We start from the raw sequence: 27816 nt of genomic DNA, 5'->3' as shown, positions 1-27816 counted from the left end.
TGGCACGTGCATTCTTTCCATCTGGCTCTTGCCCTAACCCAGTTTCCCCATTGTGCATCCTGCTTTCTTGAAGAACACAGTGAACTTGGCCCAGGAGAACCAGGGTCTATGTCCATTCCTGTGCCTCACATACTTTCATGAACTTGCTTGACGAATGCTGAGTTCATTCTTCATGACACAGAAAGGGTTGTCACTTGTTTTTCCTAATGCTATTTTTAGCTGTTTTAATTAGGAGGAAAGATTCCATTTAAAACACAAATGTCTCGTGGAGTAGATTCTAATTTCATAACGTGATTTGAAAGTTCTGTGTAACCCTCGAAGAGTCTTTTAGAAATATCCACTGCCATGTCTTAAATCCTAACTCATTTTCTAATGCTCCTTCAGAAAACTGACATTGGTTAATAGAACCATGTAGCCCCATGGTCATGAAAGAATTTATCTGATTGTCTTTGTATTTCATATAACATATCCTAGGTCCCTGGAGGAATGGGACTGGGCGGGTACATTTTTATACCAGTATGAGATAGTGTGAACAGTTGTTAGGGTTGCCTTTTCTAACTCCTTGGGTTTCCGTTCTGAGTAGAACAGTTGCTGGCCACACTTAATATATATGTAAGTGTTGTTGTCTCTCAAGGACAGGAAGGCTATGAGACATAAGTGAGACAACAGGGGCTAAAGGAAGATATTGCATGCAAGCTATAAAGCTGTCCTCTTTCAGCATTTTGTTGAGGGCTAACCATGAGGATAGGCAGTGGCTCTGGCCCTAACATCTGTGGAACTGGGTAAGAATCAGGTTGAAGTCCTAATTTCATATGTCTAGTTATTTAAAAATTATAAATCAAGCCAATGGAATATCATGTAAAATGTGTTCTCTTAACTTGATAAATATTTACCAGTCTATATCACCCGTGGATTCTATACTGTTACATCTGACTACTTAACTTTACTCAGAACTTTGAAACAAGAATGTGCAGCACAAAACCCCATGGTAATTCATGACCATGGACAGAGCTATGGAAAGTTGAATTGCCTAAGTGCGTGTCCATTTCAGGCACCATGGTAGACTCTGCCTTCTTGCTTCAGATCTCTTATTCTTGTAGACACTTTCTTCATGTGCTTCTTTCAAAATATTTACATACTTAATGTATGTGTGTGTGTCTGGATATATGTATGTATACCACATGCACATGGGGCTTGTGAAAGTCAAAAGGTGGCATCAGATCCCCTGAAGCTAGAGTTATAGACAATTGTGAGTCTTCATATGGATGGATGCTGGGAACTGAACACAAGTCCTCTGCAAGAGCAGTTAAAAGCTCTGAACTGAAAGCTGTCTTTCTGGTGCTTCATGTGGTCTTTTGATGCTATGCCATATATATATATATACATATATATATATATATGTGTGTGTGTGTGTGTGTGTATGTGTATGTGTATGTGTGTGTATATATATATATGTTTATATCTGTATATATATTTATTGGTTTATATCTGTACTGACCCTGAAGCCCAGTATTGAAGAGCTGTTAGTGTTCCTCAGTACAGGAAGGCTAGGTGCCTTATGAAGAAATTACTCAGGCACAGGTTATAATATTGCTATTGGTTCCAAGTTCATTATTTAATGGGTCAGTAAGCAAAGGCATCTCAAAGCAGAAGAACACATAAAATGAAACTGTATATTGATTAGTTGACAAAAACAAAGGTCCAGATTAAGTATTGATCTCTTCATAAAATGCTATCAAAAACTTGTAGAAACCTAAGCCTGCATTTCTATTTAGGTCAGGATTCCAGGTCCACTAATTCCATGTTAACAGTGACCACATAGAATGCATGTCACAAGAACTGGCCTAACCTTCAAGGGACAGAACTAAAACAATGTATACTGAGCTATAGTTTGTATCTGATTGACACTTATCAAAATATCAAAGCTCACCAGATATTATTAATACTCCTTTGCCAGGAAGTCTCTAGAGGTTCACAAAATGATACAGAGTATTGCTACTACTCTTGGTGGTGTGCAGAACTAGACAATTGAACCCTATTAGTAAAGGTGCCACACACTCTGGATTGAGGACACAGAAAAATCAAGCTGGAACTGAGCTCGCAGCCTCTTCCCTGCTTACTAGTTCTGGAAAGTATTATCCAGGAGGAGACATGTCAATTACAATGTCACCCAGCTATGGATCTTACATGCCAAACTACTGACCTGTCAGGCAAGTCATGCTTACTGGTGCAATAATTGCATGAATCTTCTGGAGGTAACCAACTGCTGTCTAATTGAGGCCCACTCTACAGAAAGGAACACATGCCTGGTACTTCTAGCTGGGCTTTCTTGGATATGCCAGTGGTCACAGAGACTTACTAATTTTATCATAGCTTAGGCCTTACCTTAGGTTATCTCCCAGTTAGCTCATCTAACTTCATTAACCTGACTATTCTAGTCCACATCCTGCCATGTGGCCTTTACCTCTCTCTCACTCCGGGTGCATCTGACCTCCTTCATGTCCCACTGGCAAATCTTTCTGCCTCTGATTCTTCTCACAGAGACCCCTTCTCTCTCAGCCTGGAAGTCCCTCCTTTCCTCCCCTGCCTAGCTATTTGGCTGTCAGCTCTTTATTAAGCCAATCAAAATGTGAGGGAGGAAGAACAATTACAAAATATGATACTGGTGATGAGCCATTAGAATAACAATACCAAAGTCTGGACAGTGCTCAGCTTTCTGCTGGTATAGAATTAAAAAGTGAATACTACAAAGACAACCTTCACATAGTGCACGCCAACAGGTTCTGTAGACCTGGTCAAAAAGCTTATGGCAAAGGAGGTCACAGGCACTAGAAAACTAAGTAAAGTATAATAGATTTGTTTAAATACTCCAAAAATACATGATATAGTTGATAGAATATAAGTAACAGTAAATACAGGAAGAACACAGCTAACGTAGTTTGAAAGATATACACATTTTGTTAGCTTAGAATGTATGTTTCCTTCATCCTTTACATTCACTCAAAACAGTGTCCTTGATTATTTTAATTCTAATTATATGTTAATGTAAATGTTACATTAGATATAGACGGACAAAAGTGAAAAAAGGGATGCAGATTCTGATCAAGATGGCTAATAGTTTTGATACTATCCATGAGTTCTAGAATGGGTTTACTAGCTTTTCTTCTCTCCTGAAGACTGTTGTCCTGTCTATGCCCAGCCCCAACTACATCAGATTTAAGGAGTAAGTCTTCCAAACTATGAAGGACATATTATAATATTTAATAAAAATCTGTGTCCTCCATATGCACAGAATGTGATGCTGGGCAAACAGGGAGCTCTGAACAAAATTCCCAAGAAAGAAGGCCTTTCATCTTCAAATGGACTCTTCTGCAAAGCTGATTAACTGATTCAGACTTCAATGACCATGAAGAGTTTGGCATGTTACAGGTCCAGGTTCTAATTACAATTTATTTTGGGTTATCTTTAGCTCTCTAAGTAGCCATTCTTTCCTCATATTTGTATGGATCTAACATTCTGTGCCTAAAAGATAAAAAGTCTTTTGGAATGTAGTAAACCTGTGGTTTCCACCAATTGAAAGGCTGAGAGTCATCAGGTAGTGTCTGAGCACTATAGTCAATATTTCCCTGCTTTGCTGTAACCACCTACTGCATGTTTCCACTCATGTGCCTGAAAAGTGCTTTGATCTCTTTATTTTCTTTGTTCTGTTACTATAAACAGATTCCATGTTGGAATTTGACACTACACCTGTGTTCCCAGGCTATGGTCACTTATATTTGGCTCTGGAATAAATTGAAATGAAATTTGTGCTTCTGTGATGACATTACATTTTGTGGTGATAACCATGACCCACAGTGGCTCACAGAAGAAGGGTTTATCTTGGCTGGGCGAATCACAGTGGTAGAGGAGACATGGCAAGGGATGCCGGAGAAAGAAGCTGAGGGATCTCATCTTCAACCACATGCAGAAAGCAGAGTGCAAGCCTGGAAGTGGGGCCAGGTTATAAAGCCCCAAAGCCCATCTACAGTTCTGCAAGGAAGGCTTCCGTCCACGATCTTACCAAACAATGCTGGCCACTGGGGATCGATGTTGAAGTTCATGAGTCAATGGGGGACATTTCTCATTCAAGCCACCACACTACATAAATTTGAGAGACACCAACATTAGATCTATAACATAGGGTTAAAGATTAAGAATATTGCTGAGTATTGTGGCCCATGCCTGAAATCCTAGCACTTAGGTGACAAGATCACTGCAGATTTGAGATTGCTCGTGTTAACTAGTAAATTCCAGGTTAGCTGGATCCACAGACCCTGTCTCAAAAAACATGTGTGTGTGTGTGTGTGTGTGTGCCCACGCATGTGTGTTGTGTATTTTGTAATTAGACAAATACATTCTGATGTGTTAGATTTTTTTTGAAGGCAACATTTTCATTAGACATTCATTTTTGAGTCAGAAAAAGAATTCCTTACTACTTATTTTGTTGTGATTATTAATTCTCTTAGAACTTTTTATTGAAAATTATTTTGTCTCATTTATTGAGTTATATTTTTATTGAATATAAGAAGAATTATGGGGTGATACTTTGATCACTAAAGCATTCATTTTTAAAAATTTAAGTGTATTGTGTGTGCTTTCTGTCATGAGCTCACGTGAACCACACTATGTGCAGGAGGCTGCAGAAGAGAGCCTCAGATACCTTGGAATTGGAGTTACAGGCAATTGTGGGCTACTCACTGTAGGTGCTGGGAACCAACCCCAGGTCCTCGGCAAAAGTAGCCAGAGTTCTAAACCCCTGACCCATTTCTCCAGCTTCTCCTTGGGCATTTTTGAAAGTGTTCTGTTATCTTTTATGCTGCATATTTTTTGCTGAGAAGTTAGCTATGAATTAGACTGTGGCTCTCCAAAGAAGATACATTGCTGTTATGGCTTTTATGATTTGCTGGTTGTTTCCAGCCTCCCAGACATTATATGTATTATGCCTCAGTGTAGGATGACTTGGGTTTTTGTTGTTGTTTGTTTGTTTTCTGCTATCTGGTCAGTAAGAAGCTTGAATTTATAAAAATGGGCCCTTTGTCAACCTGGGGGATATTTCAGTTATCATTGGTTTGCTTGCTTTTAATGTTTTTACCTCTGTTAATACTAATTTTATATACATTTGATTGCTTGATTTCACCTCCATGTCTGCTCCTTCTTAAAATATTTTTTATAACCTACTGATTCCAGCTAGTGCCAACTGCTGGAACATTGGCTGGTCTTGTTGGCTTGGTCTTGTGCAGGGAGCCATATCTACAGTGAGTTCTTGAGTTTGCACAATGGCCATGTCATGTCCAGACCACAGCATTTCGCAGACAAGTCTTCTCCATCTTCCAGCTCTTAATTCTCTTCTTCCTGTCTTCTAGGATGTTCCCTTAGTCTTGCGAGGGTTGATATAGATGTTTCATTTAGGACTGAGCCATGGCTAGCCTGCAACTCATCATGTATATCAGGTTGGCTCTGAACTTATAGGTATCTGCCTGCTTCTGCCTTCACAGAATTGTGACTAAAGGTATATTATCATGCTTTTCCAAATTTTAATTTTTATTGAACATTGTGTTCTGTTTTTAATCTTTTTTTGTTTTTTGAATAGTAAGAGTGTGGTTTTCAGTTGTTTTTAAAACAGAAATACATTTGTGTTCTGATATTGCCATGAACCTTATTGGGCGAGGTATGGAAAATTATGATTTAGTGATGTTTATGTGAAGTTGAGAAAGGGTAAACTCTAGATTAATTTTCATTGTTAAGGTGTCTGGATTTGGAGTCATCTAGGTGACACACTCCTGGGTAAGCCTAAGAGAATGTGCCAGAAAGATTTAGTTGAGGAGGGAAGACTACCTTGTATGTAGCCAGCACCATGAATTGTATGGCTTGGATCCTGGACTGGAAGACAGGAGACTGAAAGTTAAGTACCAGTATTCATTTGTGTTTCCTAACTGCCTTGCAGTGTAACCAGCTACCTCAGGGTCTTGCCACAGTATTTCCCTGCCCCAGTGGGCTGCACCTCTGACCTGAGATTAAATAAACTTTGTCTTTCTTATGTTACTTTTTGGTCAGTTGGAAAGAATGCACTCACTTAACTGAAGCTACACTTTGAGAACTAACAAGTCAGAACTATTTGCAACAATGTGTAAGACACACACACACACACACACACACACACACACACACACACACACGCATACACTACTAACCATGTCCTGTTGACAAGGCAAAAATTACCTTTCCCAGGGAAATTTCTCAGAAATTTTAAATGACTCTGGTATACCTTTCTTAAGCAATCTAAACCATCTTGTATTGGGTTTTCAAGTTCTAGCCACTCTATGCCAAGTTTAATTATCCCAGGGTCAAGAGATAGACAACCAGAGTCAGCATCTGTACCACTGAGCCACTGGATATAGAATAGTCTTTCCTGCCTCACCTGGTTAGTCTTGGTGCTTCCTGGTGGTCCCTGCTGTTTCCTGGGTAGTTTTGTGTGGCATACTGTGTCTCTGGTTTCTAAGGATCTAAGAGTATCAGTGTTTCCCCTCATGACCATTATTTCTGTGTCTGTGTGTCTGACAGTCACTGAGCAAAACAAATTCCAAGTACCATTAAAACACACACAAAAGCAAATACTGTCTGATCCCATTTAAATGAAGTTCAGAAGCAGGCAAAGCTAATTTATGGTACTGGAGGTTAGGGTAGTGGTTCTTCTGCAAGGAGGTGGGAGGGGAGTCCCTAGAATGCTTAGAGTTTGTCTCTTGACCTAGGTACAGGTTATGAGAACATATTCCCTTTATGAGAACCAATCAAGCTTGACATTTGCAATTTGATCCTCTCTTTTGTGTATCTAATGCCTGCAGTTGCCTTTTTGAATTCAATTCTCTCTTCATATCTCTTTGCCCTTTGCTGTGTAACTTTGCAATAAGTCTTCTCCTACAGGGGAAATGAATCAGCCACATGGTTTTATTTGGCCAATTGAATGACTAGGAAGCAAGAATGGGCTAGGTCTTGGCCTGTTTCTTGTGTTTTTCTAAAAGTTGTTATTTGTATTGACTTTGTGTAGAATGGTGGGTCTAGCCCACTCATCCCAGGATGAGAGCCTGGGCTAAGGGTCCTTCCTGATCTAAGTCCTGCCTAAAGCTGTGCTCTGAGGTGGTTCACAGAGCAATGCACCAACAAAGCCAAGATCACCTAAGTTTGCCTGGGTCAGCTAGTGTTGACCAACCCCCAGACACACAGGCTAGGGATGAATATTTTTATCGTACAATTGACTTTAAGTGTGGGTTGTTAATTGGCAAACAGTTTTATAGAAGTGGGAAGAAAAAGGAAAGCGAACGCTCAAATTTGACAAAGCTATACAAAAGAAGAGGAAAGAATTGAAGGGGAGACATTTCATCCAAAGTTATTTCATTGAGCTGGTTTGGAATGCTACACCAAGGTTCTGATTGTGGCACCATGACACCCATAGCTCTGACCCAGCAAGCCAGCCTCCTAAGGAGACTATGGTTCCTGAAGGTCGAGAAGAGGTACCAACCGAAACCCAGAGGGAGAAGTTGGGGAGAGTGTAGGAGAAGATAAACGGGTTAAAATTGAAACCTTTGGAAGGCATCTGAGTGGCCTTTGCTAGCAGGGAGCGTGCCGTTCTGATGCTTGGGTTTTCTGCTGGCAATCTAGATATGAACATCTTTAAGGAACAAGTAGGAACTGAGGGGTTAGGGCTGAACATATAGAAAAGCACTGTTTAAACTGCAGGAAGCTGGTGACATCTCAACGCCAAGCTATCTTCTGGAAAGTGCTCCAGTCAGTCTGGGTGTCTCCTGCATGGTGATCAACTTCAAATAAACATGGCTGTTCTTTTATTTTTAATACAGCAGGGTGATGATTATTCCTTCTTGGTCAGCAAGAAGAGGATGCCCTGGATCAATAGTGAATTCCCATCTGTCAAGTATCCCAGTGCAGAGGAAACTTCCCTAATCTGGAACAGACTGGGGGTGTGCATTCTTTCATCTGGTCCCAGGACTGGTTGGAGTGGATGGTGAGCTGGGTAGGGGAGCGGGCCGGGCGGCGGCGGAGAAAGCATGGTGAGCTGTGGCCCAAACAGGGACCGAAGAGGAAAACAGGTCCTAAGTAATCAAAGATGAGACAAGAAGACTGAAGGGAACAGCTAGGTGGGAAGGGGCTGAGGGTCAGAAGAGGTCAGGCCAAAATAGAGAGCAGAGGAAGGGGAGGAAGGAGGGAGAGGGGGGAAGAAAAAGCAGCTAAGAAGGGCTGGTGCAGAAGCACAGTAGAGATAGGAGAATGGAAGTTGGAGGGCGGGGGTGTCTGGAGGTTGAGGGAAGAGTGGGAAAAACAGAAGCGGAAAAGAACCCGGTCCGGTGTGCGGAATGCTGTGCGCTGGGCTGTTCAGAGAGCATCCTTACCATTCTGTGGGACCCGCCTAGCTCCAACGCTTTAGAACTGGGAAAAGGTGTCTGTCTAGAGAACACCAAAACTTTAGGCAGAGTTTGAGCCAGCTTCGGAGGAGCCGGGGGTGGGGGTGGTGGGGGAGGGAAATAGGGCGGGGTGTTGTACGCATTCTCAGAATCACTGCCACAGGGCTAACCAGAGCATCCGAGGGACAAACTTTTCTCCAAGGCCGGCGAGCCTGAGATCCTGGAGGAACTTGGGCGTTTACCCTAAAAGCTGGCCTGAGAGGGGGAGGGAGGGTCGTAGTGTGGCGGAGCTAGCAGGGATGCAGAGTGACAGAGGAAAGGAGGTCCCAGCAGAGAGAATGGCGGGGTTTCAAAGTACCAGAATGCCGAGCCCAGGGTGGGAAGAAGGATCCAGGTTTGGATAGAAACTGAGGGGAGTGGAGAAGCATGGACAACTGGGGCAGGTGGGAAGTCCTGCCAGGGCGATCCACGATGGGCACTGCCTGGCGATAGCACTGAGGGTGTGCGCAAGGGCTGGAGAAGCATCGGTGCTTTAATTTTCGCTATTGGTTGGTCCTAGAAGTTACAGCATTGGAAGTTGGTGAGCGAGGAGCAAAGCATCCTAGGACCACCTAGGGAGGACAAGAGCTAAAATCGATGCGGGCACAGATGGAGAAGGAGGTCCCCCAAACACTTTTTGGCTCTACTAAAGCTTCGGTTCTGTGTCCCAGCCGCAGCCCAAAGAACCAGACGGGCGAAATGGGCATTGCTGCTAGGCTAGCCAGGGCGGGCTGCGCCAAGGTGGGAGGCACGCATTGGGGGGGACCTCTAGAGTAGGGAGGGAACCCTGGTCGGAGGGGCGGACACGGGGTGGCGTCTGGTGCTCCATAAAGGGGCCGCGCTCTCCACCACGCGGGCGGCAGCTACCAGCTGTGAACACAGGCGAGATGCCGATTGTGTGCCATCAGGTCCCGGTGCTGGCAGGTAGCGCCACATTGGCCACCATGGGGACCCTGATCCTGTGCTTAAGAAAACCCGCCAGTTACGGGAAACACTGCGAGAATGTGTCGTCGGGAGTTCCCCTCCTGCCTGCACGTATAGCCTGGTTCCTGCAGGAGCTGCCTTCCTTTGTGGTGTCGGTAGGGATGCTCGCTTGGCAGCCGCGTTCCCTCTTCGGACCGCCGGGGAATGTGCTATTGGGTCTCTTCTCCGCACATTACTTCCACAGGTTAGCGTTTTCTCCGCAGAGCCCAGCTCCTTGCTCGGCTCCAGAGCGCGGACTAACGTCGAGGGGCAGCGCGAAGAGTGGGGAGGAGCGAGGAGTGAGGCAGGTTTGGAGCTCCAGACAGGGACTTCAGGCTGGAATGCCCAGGGTTGGGAAGCACCAGCCGGACAGGAGACGCTTTCGATGTCCCTTGGTTCCCCCTCGATGCTCCAGGTGGCTGCGAGGGTGGATGGGTGAAGCTGGGGAACTCAGTTTGGGCAGAAGCTATTGGCCAGGGCCCTTTCCTCTTCAACCGTGCGCCTGGAAAGTGCCTGCTCTGTCTCTAGACCTCACATTTCTCTTGTAGTGCCAGGTCCTGTTGGTTCAGGGACTTGGGGAGGTGGTACGCTCTGGAACTCTCAGAAGTTCTTCTGATCAGTTTGGTCTTTGTGTGATTCAGAAAGGAAGTGGGTACAGTCCGCTTTCCATCCATAGAGGACATTCTGCTTAGACAGGACCCCAAAGAAGCTGAGCTCACTGCCAATTGATTTACCTTTCCAAGTCCTTCAGGACTTAAAAGTAAGTCAGGCAAAGCCGACCGAGAGCTCAGGCGTTCTAGATGAAAAATTCCGAGTTCAGAAATTTGCCTGAAATGTGTGTGGGAAAGTGATCAAAGAGATACCAAGAGTCCAAGGACTGTATAACCTCCAAAAGAGACCCCAGGGGAAGTAGGCGGACAGCTGAAGTGCCTCTGTGACCGATTAGCATCTGTCTTTTTGTTTGCGTTCACTGTAAACGAGGGAGAAGTCCTTGATATGCCCACTGGACAGTCAAAGAAACCAAGGCTCAGAAAGGTTATGTAATTGAAGGGAAGGTGACAGCCCTGGTGTCTGGCAGGATTACCAGCTAATTCCCACAGAATGCCTTCAGTTTCAGGTCCCCAGGTCTAGATAGATTCTCCACACAGGTCACTAACAGGGACCACAAGCAGGGAAGGGCTGCCAGAGGCTGTCTGTGCTATCCGGAGCGGAGAATTCCTCCCTCGGGCCAGAAGATCAGGTCAACTTAGATAAGAAATTGAAAAGAAAAAAAAATCCTACGGGGACCTAAGGCAGAATTTTCTCTCAATTAACACATCATTTCTAGGAAAGGAGGGAGCCAGAAATACAAATTTCAACCTGTCCTTTCTTAGCCCTCACCCAGAAGCTCTTCATAGGTCAATGTTTAGTAATCCTGCAGTGTTAATATGAAATTGTCATTCTTTTGAAAAGGTAAGTATTGGCAAGTAATAGTTCATTTATGTTTATCCAATAAATATTTATAAAAAACCTCTTATGTACAAAGTCCCAGGGTAGTTATCATTTTATTTGATACAGATGTACAAAAAGAAGGATCCTGGGTGCAGGATATAAAAGACAAGCATTTGATTTTGCTTGCTTGGAAATAGGTATTTGACAAGAAAATGCGATTGTATGGACAGCTAGTATTATCTCCAAATACACTACTGTCAGCTTTACAGAGACTTTTGTTTTTAGGCAGGGTTTCCCTGTGCAGCCCTTACTGGCCTGGGGTTGACAGAGAAGACCCTCTTGTCTCTGCCTCTAGAGTGCTGATATTAAAGGCATAGGCCACCACAGCCTGGCTATAAAGTCTTTTTATTTTTTTTTAATAAGGCCATTTCATATAGAAAAACGATGCATATTTTCTGAAAACCCTATGAATGTAATTTTTAGATTAAAAAAAAACCAAAGGCATTTTTGTGCAACAAAAATGTGACCAGTGCCCTTTAAAACAAATGAGGAAGCAATCTTGGAACACATATGTGCATGTTGTCCTTCATCTTCAGGGGAACTTTAAATGTATTAGCAAAGGGTTTGGGGAATGATTCTGTCTGAGACAGATTTGCTCCCTGACTTACTTGTCTCTAATTCACCAGGATGTGACATTTGTGGACTTTTCTACTGTTTCAGCTCTTCTTCTGAGGCCCCTGGGCACGTCCTGTGCTGTTGTTTTGAGCACTTCCTAGATGTTACACGCTCTGCAGCAAACAGTCCACCTGACATAGGCGTTAATCCTTATACCAACCGGTTAGGTAGGGACTGTAACCACTTTCATTCTGCACATGGTGGTTTGGAGACCCAGAGCTGACGTTTTGGCTCTTACCGCAGTGACAGGCTGTTCATACTTGTTCTTGATTTTTTAAAAGCCAGAGGCTTTTAAACACCATTCCTGTTTAAGTCACACAAGACAGTGGATGCTTACTCAAGAAAAGACTGGACATTAGAAGAGTAGAAATAATACTTTTAATACGTCAGTATGTTACTCATGTTAAAAAAAACATGTCTGTTATCCTTTATAGGTGTTAACTATTTCACATAAGCTTCTTCTGTTGAAATATATAGTTCTGCCTGATTAACATTTTGGGACTTTCAAAATTAATGATGTGTGTTTCTTGCAAGGCATACTCCAGGCTAGCTGGGCCACAAACTAGTAAACAATTTTGTCCCTACCTCATCTTAAGGCAGGCTTCTGAATTACAGATATTACTGCATTGGCTTTTTATGTGGGTTTATATAAGATCCAAACTCAGGGTGTCAGGCTTATGCTGCAAGCATTTTTTTACCTACTGACCCATCTTTGGAGATTTGCTAACATTTTACAATATGTATCTCTCTACATTATTACACATTCTTAGAGCATATTTTTCTAGTGGCTGTTTTGCATTTAATCTCAAGTAAAAGCCATGATTTATCTATCTACTCACTAATAGCTGTATAACCTACTTGACTCTTTTTGTAGATAGGTTAGATGAAAAAGCTGTACATTTTGCAACTAAATTCATTTCAGAAGTTCCTGCTTAGAATTTGTGAAGTTCTGAATTCAAATTGAAGCCCTGAAGTGGGGGGGAAAGAATTCCACAAGTTAGAATTCTGGGAAGTTTCTTTAAGCTCCTGTTACAAATACTCCTGGAAGATTCAGGACTCAATGGCTTGGGAACAAGAATGAAGTTCTTATGGGGATGAATGGCTCAGGATTGGTTCAAGTTCTTTTGGAAAGTGTCCCTTGGGGACTGTTCAGTACCATAAGTGATTCCATAGTGTGGACACTAAAGCTCACTCCACTTCCTTAGTATGAGGCTATCACATTAGAATAAATCCCACAAGGACAAGCTCTTATTTTTCTTTTGTATCCTTTCTTTGCACGCTGTGCTCCTGGAGCAAAGTGTTGGTACATAGTGGATACTGAATGGATGAATGAATGCCACTGACCGGCAACAACGCACGGCATTGTGGGAGTGCTGTCAATCACTTAGGAATGGTTATCGCTGAAGTTGCATGACCAGGTCAACTCGCACAATAGACTTTTGTCAGAGTCTATTGTGGTGGGAGTTTAGCCACGTGGAAATGACTGCTGTCTAACCCCACTACCAAGCTGATTGCAGGCAGAGTTGTCTCACCTCCTGCTGACCTCCATGCCAACCCTGGAATGGCTCTTTGCCTAACTTCTTTTTTGTTACTCTCTTTCCCAAGAACACTTGGTTTCTTACACTGTAGTTAGTGCTATACTTAATTACCTGTTGTAGTTGCTATCCTTTTGAAGATTTGCAGGTGACCTCGATAAGAATAAAGTGACTTAAAAAGAGGAAAGATTCCCCCCTCAAATGGTTAGGAGGATCCGGTAAGGTGGTGCTTGCCTTTAGTCTTAGCATTTGGGAGGCAGAAGCAGGAAGATCTCTTTGTGTTTAAGACCATTCTGATCTGGTTGAGGCCAGCCATGGCTGTGGAGTTAGACCTTATCTCAAAATAAAACAAAACAAAACAACAATTACAAAGGTTAGAAGCTGTTGGGCTGTGGAATGCACACATCAGGGTCTTTGGAATTTCAAGAGACGTGAAACTATTTCCCAATCAGCTAGGTAAGATGGTGGCTTTAATAAAATCCTTTTTGCTTTCTCCATTGTTTCTCCAGCAGCACAAATGTCTCTTTATTACCCGAGACTCAGGCTAGGCATTGTTTCTTCCAAGAAACTGCGACTAAACCACTGTTTGCCTATGACCTTATTCTAATTCTTCCAGAAGGCTCTTTGCACATGGATTAAAATCTATCCTAAGAAGACTTAGTCCTCATCTCTCTAACTCTCACACCCCTGCCTCTCCTTCCTAATGTCTACATATTACAACAGCCATGCTCCAGGGGTTGAGCTGGTGAGCAGCAAGGTGAGGTTTTGACCTGAGTCGTCCTGGCCATGCCAGTGGGTCACTTGACATCTATGAGGTGCAGATGTTTCAGATATTTAGAAACAGGCAGCCTAAGGAGATTCTTCACTGATTCTCACTGGCTGAGAATCGGTGAAGATTAATGCCTACATTGATGATAATAGACAAATCTCTGTTCTTCCAGATTTAAGAGATCTAACATAAACGTGTTTGTGGTTATGTGCTGAGGACATTCATAGCATGTAATACTTCCCAATTAACATTCATTGAATGAATTTTTAGAATGAGAGCCAGAAGACTTTATTTATTTTTTATTTATTTATTTTTTATACAGAATCTTAAGGTAGCCCGTACTCCTGTCTTGGCCTCTTGAGTGCTGTGATTACTGCTGGCCATTCCTGATAACAGCAAACTTGAAAGTCAGACCATAATTGCTTTAGGTTTTGCAGCTGTTTGGTCCCTCTGTTGCAATAGATGGCCCCCTGTTTGGGATGTATCAAAAAGCAGCCAAGGTAGATATCATGTAAGCAAACGAGTGTGTGTGCTTGTGTCCCAATAAAACTTTGCAGAACCAGGTAGTGGTCCAGATTTGGCCCTTGGGCACAATTTAGCAACCCTTAAGTAAACAATGCGTGGTATAGGTTTACATTTAGTGCCCTGGTAATTCTATAGTAAAGTTTGGTTGAATTCTATAGCAAAACATTGGGTGAGTTTAAGAAAGTGCCTGTTACATTTATTTAGAGACTTGGTAGTAAACATCACTTTCTGAGAATTATTGGCCTCTGGGTCCTTTATTTGAATGCCTGAAGGAGAGAGCATGTTTCCTGGAGTTTTCATTTTAAAAGGGACGACATCATAAGTACATACGAAGAAATAGACAGTTATGTTTAAGAAAATGTAAACAAGCTATGGAGTTCCTGATTCACTTGTACGCATGACAGAAAGGACCAGCTCCTTGCTCATGTTAAATCTAACTTAGGTCACTGAAAAAAGAATGAGCAAAGATGGGAAACAGGGACCCAGATGCATGGAGGTGATGGGTACTGAGTTACATGACAAGGAAGGGAAGAGCAGGGCTTGAACTCCTCCTGTGCCTAAGCATGCTATGTCATATGATAGTCAAAAAGAACCACAGTGCTGGGTGCTTGCCTCCTGGAGAAAAACAGGTAAGAGCTCTCAGTTCATGCTTGCTACTATTTCTGGGTGGAAACTTGGGTGGTAGCAATGTCAATATGAAAGCAACATCAACATGAAAGAGTCTGAGGGGGGACTTGTCTGTGTTAGAGTAGAACGTGGATGTTTGAAGGAGTTCCAAACAGTTCCATTGTTCTCTCCCAGACGGAAGTGGGGACTGAGAAATAGGAGACAGTTCACCACACTTCTTACTGACAAAGCAGGTTTAGGGGACAGTGAGAAAAATCGGAATCATGTGGGTCTTCTAACTGTATCTTCAGACTATCAGCAACAACCATGGCTGGACAACTGGGTTCTCCTCCAAGTCATATTTGCTCTGAGAAGATGGAAGGACTCAACTGTGTTTTGAGAGGTCCTGTTTTTACACTGGCAAATTGAGTAATTCACTTACCCTTCTCTGAGGAGTAATGGCTCAAGGACAGTTAGAGAGGGGGCATACATTTGTTTTGTTGTTATTACACGGAATATACACATTTTTTTGTCTTAGGACTTTTTGACAGGCTGTGACAACTTGCTTCTGTAGATTAATGGGCTGGGGGCGGGGTGGGGTAGGAGAGTGGAGCCTCAAGCCCAGACTCAAGTTGTTTCAAATGTTTCTGTTCTCAACCCAGGAGCGTCTAATGATACTCAGCCCAACACAGGAGCTCTAAGATTTAAAAACCTCTGAATTAGGGCCAACAGTGCAATTTGCCTTCCATTTGGTTATGGAAGCAGGGAGGGGGGTGGAGAAGCCACTATTTATTGGGCTCTGGGTGTTCCGGGCATTATGTTAATGATTTACACAGGTCATCTCATTTTGTTCTTGCTGATGCTACCCCTCAGAGAGTGCACGCAGAGCAGTGGGCGAGTGGAGGGGCCCTGGGAAGGCAAGCACTTGAGCTGCTCCCTGAAGGAAGCTCCCTGTCCAGATCTGTGGGTGGAAATGTGATATTCTGTCACGAAAGGGGCCCCATCTGGTGACCCTGGCTCAGAACCACCCTGCACTCTGTACACCCAGTCTTGGACAGTCTTTCCACTTTTTAATTCTAATTTAATCACCTGTATCTAAAGCCTCATGTCAGTCTCTAGGCCATTTTCAACACTTCCATTTTCAAAAATGTCTGTTATATGTAATCCATGTTGCCCAGGCTGACTCTTTATTACAAAACAGGGTATTTTAAACAAAAAAGAGTACTTTTTTTTTGGCATGAATCATCTGAAGAGCCCCCACCTCCCTGCTTTCCGCCACATTTTAAACACCAGGTAACTGTTTCTGTGTTTCCAAATTTGCTGGTTCTGTGTGCCCATCTCTTAGGGAAGATCCTTTGCATGCCTAAAGTTATATACCTAATAAACAAATCTAAATAGTATTTCAATTGTTTTCTTGTTAAACATGGAGGTTATTTATATATCCTGAACACAAATATCTTGCCAGGTAGGCACTTAGCGAGTATTTTTCTCCCCATTTGTGGTTTTCTTTTCTAATTCTCTCGCTATCTTCTGAAAAGCAGGGCGTATGGTTTAGCTGCCCTCGATTTCCCCATTCGTCCATGAGTGTTAGCTGTTGTCTGTAAGAAGCCTTTGCCCGAGCTTTGGTAGCCGGGATCCTCTCTTGTACTTCCTCCTAGATGATGTATAGTTTTGGGTTTTGCATTTAGGCCTATGATTCATTTTGAGTGACTGGTTTATCTAGTGTTAGAAATATGAATCAAAATTTCTTCTGCATACAGACAGCCAGATGTTCTAGTGCTGCTTACTGAAAACACAGTTCTTCTCTAATAATTGACTTCACACCTTACATTTTTAAAATGGGAAAATTACATAGATACATATTTTACCCAAGAAAATAGCCGAATGCCAAATAAGAACACTAAGAGATTCTCATCATGAAATAGCTACAAAAATGCAAATTGAACCATGATATCATTAGAAACCTACTAAATGGGCTAATAGAGCATGTAGCCATACTATGCACACATTGCTGATTGAAATGTGAAATGATGAATACGTTAGAAAATGTTTAGACAGTGATTGAAAAAAATTAAATGTTGAAAAAGTTTCAAAAAGTAAGTGCTTACATGCTCTTGGGTTCATGATATTTCATTTCTAGATATCCTCTGCCCCCAGTAAAAGCACATACTCATAGAAAGACTTATGTGGAAATATTTGCAGTGTTTCCTTTGGGGGAAGCTCTCAACTGGAAATAATTCATATGTTGGTCAATAGGTAAAAGTAATAAACTCTGGTATAAATATATAATGAAGCATTACTCAAGAAATAAAATGAATGGAATATTGGGACAGGTTACAGTGTGGAAAGGGGGCAAAATAATTCTAGGTAAAAGGAACCAAGCCCAAAAGAATACATGCTTTATTATTCTATTTGTATAAAGTCCAAATAACACATGGTGACATAAGAGACACCCAGTGGTTTCCTGAAGATACAGAGGAGTGAAGGATCTCGTGGTAGTGATGGATGTGTTTGTTGTGATATGGTATCATGGGTATGTGCACACCTCAAACATCAGATTGTACAGTTTAAGTGAATTCATATTAAATATATCTAAATTGATACTTTAAAAAAAACACTTGAAACCCATGTCACTGAAAGTTATTCAAGTTTTCTATGAAAATAATCTGCTAATGTTTAACAGGATCTGAAAAGAAATTCACTTTGGGGGATGGCAGAGAGAGAGAGAGAGAGAGAGAGAGAGAACCTGAAAACTGATCTGAAGGGAAATGTTAAAAGGAGACACACCAAAAGAAAAAAATTTCTTACATAGATACAACACTTAAAAAAATCTAAAAACAAAAAAAAAGTCTGGTCATTTAACTGTTCTACAATCAGAACCAATCATAACTGTTGTTTATTGTTATTATTACTACTACTATTATTATTTTTAGTCAATTTGATACAAGCTAGAGTTGTCTGGGAAGAAGCAACCTCAACTGAGGAATTGTCTCCATCCCATTGGTCTGCGGGGCCTTTTCTTAATGGTTAGGTGATATAAGAGGGCCCAGCCCACTGTGGGTAGTGCCATCCCTAGGCAGGATGGGCCTGAAGTGTAAAAGAAAAGTAGCCGAGCAAGCCAGAACAAGCAGGCCAGTGAGCACATCCTTGTATGGATTTCAGTTTCAGGTCCCCGCCCTGGCTCCCATTGGTGGACTGTAATCTATAAGCTAAATAGACCCGTTCATTCCCAGCTGTACTTTTTATCCATAGAAGTTTGAACTTAAAAAAAAATCAAACCTTTGATGTCTTGTCTTAATTTTAAAAACACATGGAATGTAGTTAACAACAGCCATTTTAATGTTGTTGTCCCTCATTCTCAATGTTGTTTTTTTTTTTAGTTGTCTTTCTTCTTTTTCCTTTTTCTGTATGTGTGGAGGTCAGAGGACAACTTGTGGGAGTTGTTTCTTTCCTCCATCAAATGGATCCCAGGATGGGACTTGGGCCATCTGACTTGATGACAAGTGCCTTACTTCCCAGGACCACTTACTGACTCTTTATCACTGACTCTGTCATTTCTTTTTTTTTTTTTTTTTGGTTTGGTTTTTCGAGACAGGGTTTCTCTGTGTAGTCCTGGCTGTCCTGGAACTCACTCTGTAGACCAGGCTAGCCTCGAACTCTCGAACTCAGAAATCCGCCTGCCTCTGCCTCCCAAGTGCTGGGATTAAAGGCGTGCGCCACCACCGCCCGGCGACTCTGTCATTTCTTTATCACTTTTGATTGATTATTTTATTCCAGTCATGGGCAATGTTTACACACATTTTTGCATGTGTTAGATGGTAAGACATTGTAGCTTTTTCAAGCCAGATAGAATGTTAAATCACCATCATCCTACCACTTGGGATACCGAGGCAAAAGGATTGAGTTAAGCCAGCCTTAGCTACATATGAAGATTCAGATCAGGGTGGACTACATAACAAACCCAGCTTCTAAAACAAAACAAAATGAAACAAAACGAAACAAAAACAAAAAAACCATTAGTAAAACAACTAAAGAAGAAATTATAGAGTTGAAGGTTAGGAATCTATACATTTCTATAAATATTCTATATCTTCATTCTAGATGCAGCTAAGTTATTTGGAAACAATGAAATCCTTTCAGGCATTGCATGAGTTACATGGTTCCAGATAGAGCTGGTCTAGCTAGGGTTAATTAATCTTCTCTAAAACAAGGTCTTTTTGAAAATTCTAGCAGTGTCTCATGGATTATGAATTTTCTATCTGGCTGGTGAAAATGGATCCTATTCCTGGTCAAATATAAGTATTGGGTAGTGTTCCTAAATTTGGGGGGTGATTCTTTTCTTACACTAATTAGCTGACTACCTCAAGAAGACCCTTTGAGTACTCTGTAATGAGAGTTATACACATCTTGATCTCATGACTCGAGAATCTTGTAGCGTTTAGCTTAAAATCCTCTTCCTTATACTTCAGCCTAGAAATTCTCTCAAAACAGCAATCTGGGTTAGTTATAAAGTTCACATAATTTGTTCCTGGTTTCTCAGGAATCCCGGTATGTGATGGCTAGTGTTCATTGTCAGCTAAGAAAAATGTAGAATCACCTGGGAGGTGAGCCTATGATCCTGTCAGTGGGGCGTTATCTTGATTATCTTAACTGAGATGGAAGACCTGCCCACTGTGGGTGGTGCTATTCCATAGGCTGTGGACTCTGGACTGTATAAGTCCATGGAGAAAGTGATATAATCACTAGCATGTGTACATTTATTGCTATCTGTCTTTGTGACCTCCTTGCTCTGATGCACTATGACCTGGAACCAAGAACTCGATAACTCTGTTCTTCTTTAAGGCGCTTTTGAGAGACTACTTTATCACAGAAGTGAGAAAATAATTGAAGACACTGTTGTTCATTGTCTAATACTTTTTGTTTCATATAATTTGTCTTGCTTATTTGTAGTCTAGAAAATAAATCCAGTTCCCATTACTCCAAATTTACTGAAAGTATCTCCAGTGGAGTTCATCGTTGCTAACTTCACCATCTTCTCGCTGGCTGATTGGTGGGCTTGTGGTTTCTGCTTATACTCACTCCTGTTACTTCTAAGCTCATTGCTTGTATGTCTGAACTGAGCATCAGTTTTCCCATGGTATCTATTATTTTCCTTTGTGTTCCTTCTTTTTATTTCTTTAAAAATTGTTTGTATGAGTGTGTGTGTGTATGTGTATGTGCATGCCAAGTGTGTGCAGGTGCTCACAGGAGCCACAAGGTAGCAGCGGATCTCCTGGAGCTGGAGTTGTGGGTAGTCATGAGCCACCTGCTGTGGGTGCAGGGAACCCATATTGAGTCCTCTGGAAGAGCAGCAAGTGCTCTGAAAATCTCTCCAGTTCCTTAATTCTATTTCTTCATCCATTCTTATGCTTGTTGTGCAAAGACCTTTGGGTCCCATGTTGTCTGTCTCTAAGCTTGTGGAAGGCTACAGGTGGTGAAAGATTGATTTTCTTTACACTAGGCATGGACAGCAAGGTGAATACAGGGTCATGGGATAGGGGCTATAGAGCAAGAGATAGCAGCGATGACAAACAGGTCTGAAGCTTTCACTCAACAAAGTCTGTCACAGACATTTCAATATGCCCTTTCTTATTCTTTTTATTATTATTATTATTATTATTATTATTATTATTATTCAAGCAAACAGTGGAATGGAGATTAGATGTATAAAGGCACCACACTGAGGCGGAGCCATCTTTGAAGGCTTTGACCTTTGATAAGAGCAAGTTCACCCTACAATAATATTTCTTCTTTGTAACTTCTTATTGGTGTGTTCCCTGTGTATGTGACAACTTCATAAAGATCTTTCGTTTCATTGTATCATGTACTTCAGCTGTGTGGGATCTCACGCTTCCCTTTCTCTCCCTTTCCCTCTCCTGCTAGTTCTCTTTCTTCCCCACAAACAGTCTGCCCGCATATCATGCATACATGTATGTGTGTATGTATATGAATTGCATGTATCTATGTAAAATCAAGGACCCACATGGGAGAGAAAACATAATTCATCATTCTGAGTCTTGTTTCTTCTGTTTAATGTGATTATCTCCAATTGCATTTATTTTCCTGCAAGTGACATAATTCAATTTTTCTTTATGTTGGAATGAAACTCCATTGTGCATATAATGTACCACATTTTAAAAATTCTTTCATCATTCATGGACACCAGAACTGGTTCCACAGCGCCATTGCTAACAATGCTACAGTATCTTTGGGTTATAGTACGTGTGGTACTGTTCCTTAGACTGCATTCCCAAGAGTGATGTAAATGGATCATATGACAGTTCTATTTTTGTTATTTTTGAGGACCTTCCATACATATTCCCAGAGTGGCTTCACCTCTTTGCACTCTTATCAGCAGTAAATGAGACTTCTTCTTTCTCTGTGTCCTTGTTAGCATTTGTTGATATTTGTTTTATTTACTTAATTTTAATTTTTAATTTTATTTGCATGACTGTTTTGCCTACATGGACACCTGTATGCTACTTGCATATGTTGTGGCTGCTTAGGCCAGAGGAGGGAGGGAATCTGATCTTCGAGAACTAGACTAACAGATGGTTGTGTTTTCCACGTGGTTACTGTGAATCAAACCTACATCCTCTGCAAGAGTAGCCAATGTGTTTAACCACTGTCTTAGAGTTACTATAAATCACCATGACCGGAGCAACTCAGAGAGGATAGGCTTTATTCAGCTTACACTTCCATATCACTGTTTACCATCAAAGGAAGTCAGCACAGGGACTGAACCAGGGCAGTCACCTGGATGCAGGAGCTGATGAAGAGGCCATGATTGGATGCTGCTTACTAGCTTGCTCCCCATGGCTTGCTTGGCCTGCTTTCTTATAGAACTTGTGACCACCAGCCCAGGGATGGCACCACCCACATTGGGCTGGCCCCTCTTCTGTCAATCACTACCTAAGAAAATACACTAAGAAAATACAGCCTGGTCCTATTAAGATGATTTTTTAACTGAGGCTCCCTCCTCTCAGGTGAGTAGGATTTTGTGTTGCTATCGCCCCACACTGATCTAGCTAAGGATATGAGAGAGTCACTCCATTAGGCAGCAGTCCAGGTTATCTTAATGTGAAGACTTCTTGTTACTGTGGCAGGGGGTGGGAGTTCTGGATTCATACTTGCTCTCCACTGGCAACTGCCTGCCTGGCAACTTTGTGTTTCCTTTCTCCTCCCAGGTTGTTTCTCCTGCTCTCAGGGTAGGCGTGAGCAGCCTCACTAAGGCTGGGGGTTGGGGAATATTTCCATTCTTCACTCAGCCCAAGAGGAGGATTAGAGTCAGGATGTACAGACTCCCCACAAGATCTCACCTTGCACTGAGAGAATATGGAAAAAACCTAAAGTTCTGGCTCCCTCTTAGCCCTCTCTGACAACTTGACAGAGCTTAAAGTGCTTTTCCCAGCTCAGTGGTGGAGTGGGGAACTTTCTCTGAGTTCTGATCCTGGGTAGGAGTGAGGTTACATTTTTTTTCCTTTTTTCTTAGTCTCTTGGTGAGAAAGGTGGAGATTGTAGGGGGAGAGGGAGAGGGAAACAGAAAGGGGAGAGAGGGAGAGAGGGGGAAGGGGAAGAGAGAGAGAGAGAGAGAGAGAGAGAGAGAGAGAGAGAGAGAGAAGGGATTCTCATCCTGTTTCTACATGTCCTATTTCATGGTTGCCAACTCTAACTCTTCTCTAGGAAAGCGAAGGGAAAAAGAAAGCCCAAGGGACTGGCAGCTGCCTTGTTCTTTAGGTCTCTAGGCCTTTACTGTGTGCCTTGTTCTGCCACCATTTAGAATGCTTTTATGCTTGTTTTATGAAGTGTCCAGGAGTTGCATGTGGCAGGAGGAATGGGGGAAAGTACTTGGTGCTCACCATCCTGGAAATGAAAGTATGATACATGTTCAGGGAGTAGAATTTCACAACTTGTGTGCACCAAATATCTTCCATTTATAGCAGATGACAGACTGTCATCCATTCCACATCAATTCTAGGCCCACTGTGTGCCAGGCCCACTGTGCGTCACATACTGCAGACACAATGGTGAACAGGATGGGTAGTATCACACTCCTTAAGAATTTTACATTTTTTAAATCGAAAATAATTTTCTATGCAACCAGTTTCCCCTTCTGACCAGTTTCCCCTTCCCCATCTCTTCCTAGACGCTCTCCAACTCTCCAGCCTTTGAACTCCATGCCCTTTTTCACTCTCTTAAGAAAACAGACAAATAAAACAAACAAAAGTAAAACAAAGTGAACGAACTAACCAAGAAAAAAGAAACAAGAAAGAACACGCAACATACACACATAGACAGACATACAGACACACATACACAGACAGACATGGACAGACATGCAAACACACACAGACAGAAACACAGATCCACACAGGCACATACAGACAAACAGACACATACACAAACACACAGACACACAGACACATGCAGACACACATAGGTACACACACAGAGACACACACACTATAAAGGCAGAGGGTGTGTTTCAGGGAAGGTGGTGTGATCCAGCTTAGGGCTTAACTGGGTTTTGCCACCCAGGCAGAAGAGACTGCAGTGGACAGAGTGTGCGTGTCAAGTGAGCAGGATTTTGCAAACCTCTTCAGGAGAATTTTAGTGTTCTTTTGAACTCAAGGTAGTGGAGTGGGTGAGACATGGCTGGATTCTAAGTAAGGTTCTAAGTTAGAGATGCTGGCATTTGCTAATCAATTTACCTGAGATGGGGGGAGAAGGAAAGAGAGAGAGAGAAAAGAAAGGAAGGGGAAGGAAGAAGGGAGGGAGGAATGGAAGGAAGGAGGGGGAGGGAGGGAGGGAGGGAGGGAGGGAGGGAGAGAGAGAGAGAGAGAGAGAGAGAGAGAGAGAGAGAGAGAGAGAGATATCTTCAGACTGGAATTGTGAGAATAAACTAAGAATCTCCTGGGATGAGACAGTCCCAGGGATGCACAGGTTTGGGGAGAGTGGGGGACTCTTGTTTGGGGTGTGTTAAGACTGAAATCTTCATGACATGACGCATGTAGCAGGGAGTTGCCTATGAGTGGTCTATGAATGAATGATCCATCAGGCAGATGCCTGCCTTACTTTGCTCATGCCTCTAGGACAGCAGTGGGCACTTCGTAAGGAGTGTGAGTTTAGCCCTCATAGTTCCTGAGGCTGGAGGATTCAGCATCAAGGTGGTGGCGTCTGGTGAGGACCTTCTTGTAGTGTGTTCACATGTTGAAACTTAGAAAGGCAAGAACAAGCAGCCACTCCTCTGAACCCTTCAGTAGAGATGTCCGTCTGTCCACTAGGGTAGAGCACTCACAACCTAAACACATTCCTAGAGACCCAAAGACTTCTCCAGTGCTGTGCAATGGAGACAAAGGGCGAGCCACAATCAGACCACAGTGACACTGCTTAATATCTATCATTTGAGGAGATGTCATCACACAGACAGTGGTTAACGAAGTAGAAACGCCTGAGGCCTGGGGCATCAATATTTGGAAGACAAAGGGTTGAGAAGAAGCCCACAAAGGAAAACCAGGACAGATCAGTGAAGCAGAACCAAGAGAATGTAGTGCGCTTGCTGGCACTGTTTCCAGGAGAAGGGCATGATGGGCTGCCCAGCCTGAAGAAGCCTGAAACTCTGATCTTGCTCTGGAAATATGGCACTGGGTGACCTTGCCAGGACTTGCTTTTGTGAGAATAAAGGCTATAGAGGAGAAAATATCATAGAAGTGGCAAATGTGGGCTGCTCTGGAGAGGAATTTTGTTGTAAAAGAAACCAGGGAAATGGGACAGTGAATGACAGAGGCACAAGTTCACTACATAGAACAGCTAAGTGCAACACAGAGAGGCTTTCTACGTATTTGCAGAATCTGAATTTATTTTGATTGACAATCAAGTCTCAAATTTCATATAGTGAAGTCTTGAATTGGCTTGATAATCTTAGCAATAGCACTTATATTTGAAGAAGATTTAGTTAAATATGAGTTGGTAGACACGAGGTGTGTTATTTATAATTTTTTCCTTTGGGTTTAATTTGGATCTGCAATTTCAGTTAACCCTTTTCAACTTGAGTGTCATCTCCTCCCTCCACCTCCCAGTGAACATTTACTTAGTGGTGACAGAAAGCAGCACATTTACAGAATACTTATCAGCCTCTATCCAAATGAGCATAAAATAATTAAAATTGACATCAGCAGGGCTGGAAGAAATTAAAGAAACATGGTTCCAGACCACGAAAAAGCCACAAAAGGTAGATAGGGCAGAGAATGCTATCTTAGTTTCTTCTCCTGTTGCTATGACAAAACTATTCAGGTAGGAGAGATGGCTCTGTGACTAGGAGCACTGGCTGCCCTTTAGAGGATCTGAATTCAAGACTCAGCACCCACATGTCAGTTCATAACCATGTAAAACTCTAGTTCCAGGGGATCTAATGCCCTCTCCTGGCCTCTGTGGGCCATGCATGCAGATAATACACATAATATACATACACATACTGTGATGATTTGTATGTGCTTGGCTCAGGGAGTGGCACTATTAGAAGGTGTGGCCTTGTTGGAGTAGGTGTGTCACTGTGGGCATGGGCTTAAGACCCTCATCCTAGCTGCCTGGAAGTCTTCTCCTAGCAGCCTTCAGATGAAGATATAGAACTCTCAGTTCCTTCTGCACCATGCCTGCCTGGATGCTGCCATGTTGCCGCCTTGATGATAGAGACTGAACCTCTGAACCTGTAAACCAGCCCCAATTAAATGTCCTTATAAGAGTTGCCTTGGTCATGGTGTGCATTCACAGCAGTAAGACCCTAATTAAGACACATAACCATACACATAAAATATTAATAAAGGTTTCAGATAAAATACTCTGACAAATAGTTTGAGGGAGAAGGGTTTAATCTATTCTGGCTTGTTGTTCCAGGGCACAGTCAATTATTCTGAGGTAGTTAAGGCAGCAGGAGCTTGAAGTAGCTGGTCACATCACACCCACAGTCAGGAAATAGAGAACAATAAATGCACCCATGCTAATGCCCAGTTTGCTTTTTCTACTCTATATAGTCTGGGGTTCCCAGCTCAGGGATTGATTCTGACCACAATTGAGATGGACTTTCCCACATTAGTTAATGTAGTCAAGATAGTTTCTCACAAGGATGATAAAGGCCTGTCTTTTAGGGGATTCTAGATTCTTGTCAGTTTGATAAACAGCACCAAACATACAGAGCTGAAGGGGAAATTGTGTCCAACTCTCTCAAATTGTGTTGTTTTGCAGTCTCGTAAACCAACTTCCTCTCCCCTCTCTTCCTTTTTTTTTTCAATCTTTTTTTTTCTACGCTGTTGTATATTGTGTTGAATTGCTTCTGGCTTCCCAGAGGAAAGCCATTTATGTTCTAAGAGCCATGTTTGTTCCCTAGAACTTCTGGCTTCCCACCTGTTCTCTGTGTTTATGGATTTCTTTTCCTTTTTCCTACTGAGAAAACTGGTATCTATTTTCCATTTTCCCTTATTGTTGTGTGGGGATGAAGGGATGAGGGTGGGAATAATATACGGCACTGTATTCCGAAGACTCATCCTCAAGAGAACCTACAGAGTCCTCCACATTCGCTTGTTTCTGCTCATATCCACACCTACGGCTCCCTGTAAGAGCCTGGGTCCTGAAAGGCTACAAATTACACCGTCATCGCCCTATACCAGCACTAGCTGTGCTGTGTGTGAGCAACGAAGGAGCGTCCAGCGTCTCAGACCTCTGGCACTTTGTTACTGCAGATAGCCTGCTCTGACTCATTCTTTTGGTTAAGAAGCAAGGGTTATTGATTTAAGAGGCCATAAGCTCGGGTTGGAGTCATGGTTTCCTTTGGAAGCATCATAAGCTGAGTATTTGGACTCATTTGGTCTCATTTAGGGAAAAAGACTATACTGTTAAGAGTCAGCCTTTTTTTTTTTTAAATGACTTTTTGTTGGCTTTGTAGACTTTTTCCCTTTGAGAATTTAGCCTACCTTTAGGCCCCCAAAGCTCTCAAGAATGAGAATCTGGGGAGAAATGAGTACTCATGTTAATCCCTAAGTTATGACTAGTCTCAGCTTACAGACAAAGATGTTTGCCCAAGATCTGTCGGGAAGACATAGAACTTCACCTTCAGTACTTGCTTGCTGTATTTGAGTTTCACTCTCCTCAGGAGGAAAGAGCCCTGAGCACGGTGGACCTGTAGACATGCTGGGTTAGGGCCCCGCTCTCCTCTTCTTTCTTTAGCATTTTGAAAGACATGAGAGACAGAGGCGGTGATATATTTTTTTAAAGATTTATTTATTTATGTATGTATTTTATATATATGGATACCTTTGTCTGTATGTACATCTGCACACCAGAAGATTGCATCAGAGAGTTGTGATGCTGTGTGGGTGCTGGGAATTGAACTCAGGATCTTTGGAAGAGCAGTGAATGCTCTTAACCACTGGGCCATCTTTCCAGCCCCGAGGTAGTGAATTTTATTCCTGGAAATGAGTGTTGTGCTTGAATGTAGAGAGAGGGGCTCTGTAGGGGATTTAGGGCTCAGAGTCTGAATGTAATGTTCGGGATTAGGGAGTAAGGAGGCAGTCTATAGTTTCCAGAGAAGTGATACAGGAAGCAGATGCTCATTTCTTCTGTCACTCTGAATGCAGAGCATTCAAGGCCCCCCCCATGATCCAGCACCTGTCCAGGAGACTAGACTGCCAAGGTGTGAAGGTTCAGCAAGGCAGGATAGCCTCTGTGTTTCCCCAGGGTGATGGCGTTTGCCAAGAGAGTGAAACTATAAGGAGTGTGGCCTGTGAGG

At 42.5% G+C, this 27816-nt stretch overlaps 1 protein-coding gene across 1 annotated transcript in view; it reads left to right on the top strand.

Annotated features, from left to right (window-relative positions):
- Positions 1-9297: 9297 nt before the first annotated feature.
- The window catches only part of Srd5a2 (steroid 5 alpha-reductase 2), a 34806-nt gene continuing 16287 nt past the window's right edge, over positions 9298-27816 (top strand). Inside the window, exon 1 of the mRNA XM_028779011.1 lies at positions 9298-9660. Coding sequence (XP_028634844.1) covers positions 9380-9660 — 281 coding nt within the window. The 5' untranslated portion in view covers positions 9298-9379. The remainder of the gene's footprint in view (positions 9661-27816) is intronic.

This window comes from Grammomys surdaster, unplaced genomic scaffold (assembly GCF_004785775.1).
Source record: "Grammomys surdaster isolate TR1022 unplaced genomic scaffold, NIH_TR_1.0 343, whole genome shotgun sequence".
NCBI classification, from domain to species: Eukaryota; Metazoa; Chordata; class Mammalia; order Rodentia; family Muridae; genus Grammomys; species Grammomys surdaster.
The sequence above is the reverse complement of the archived record's forward strand: the minus strand, read 5'-3'. Positions and strand labels throughout refer to the sequence as shown.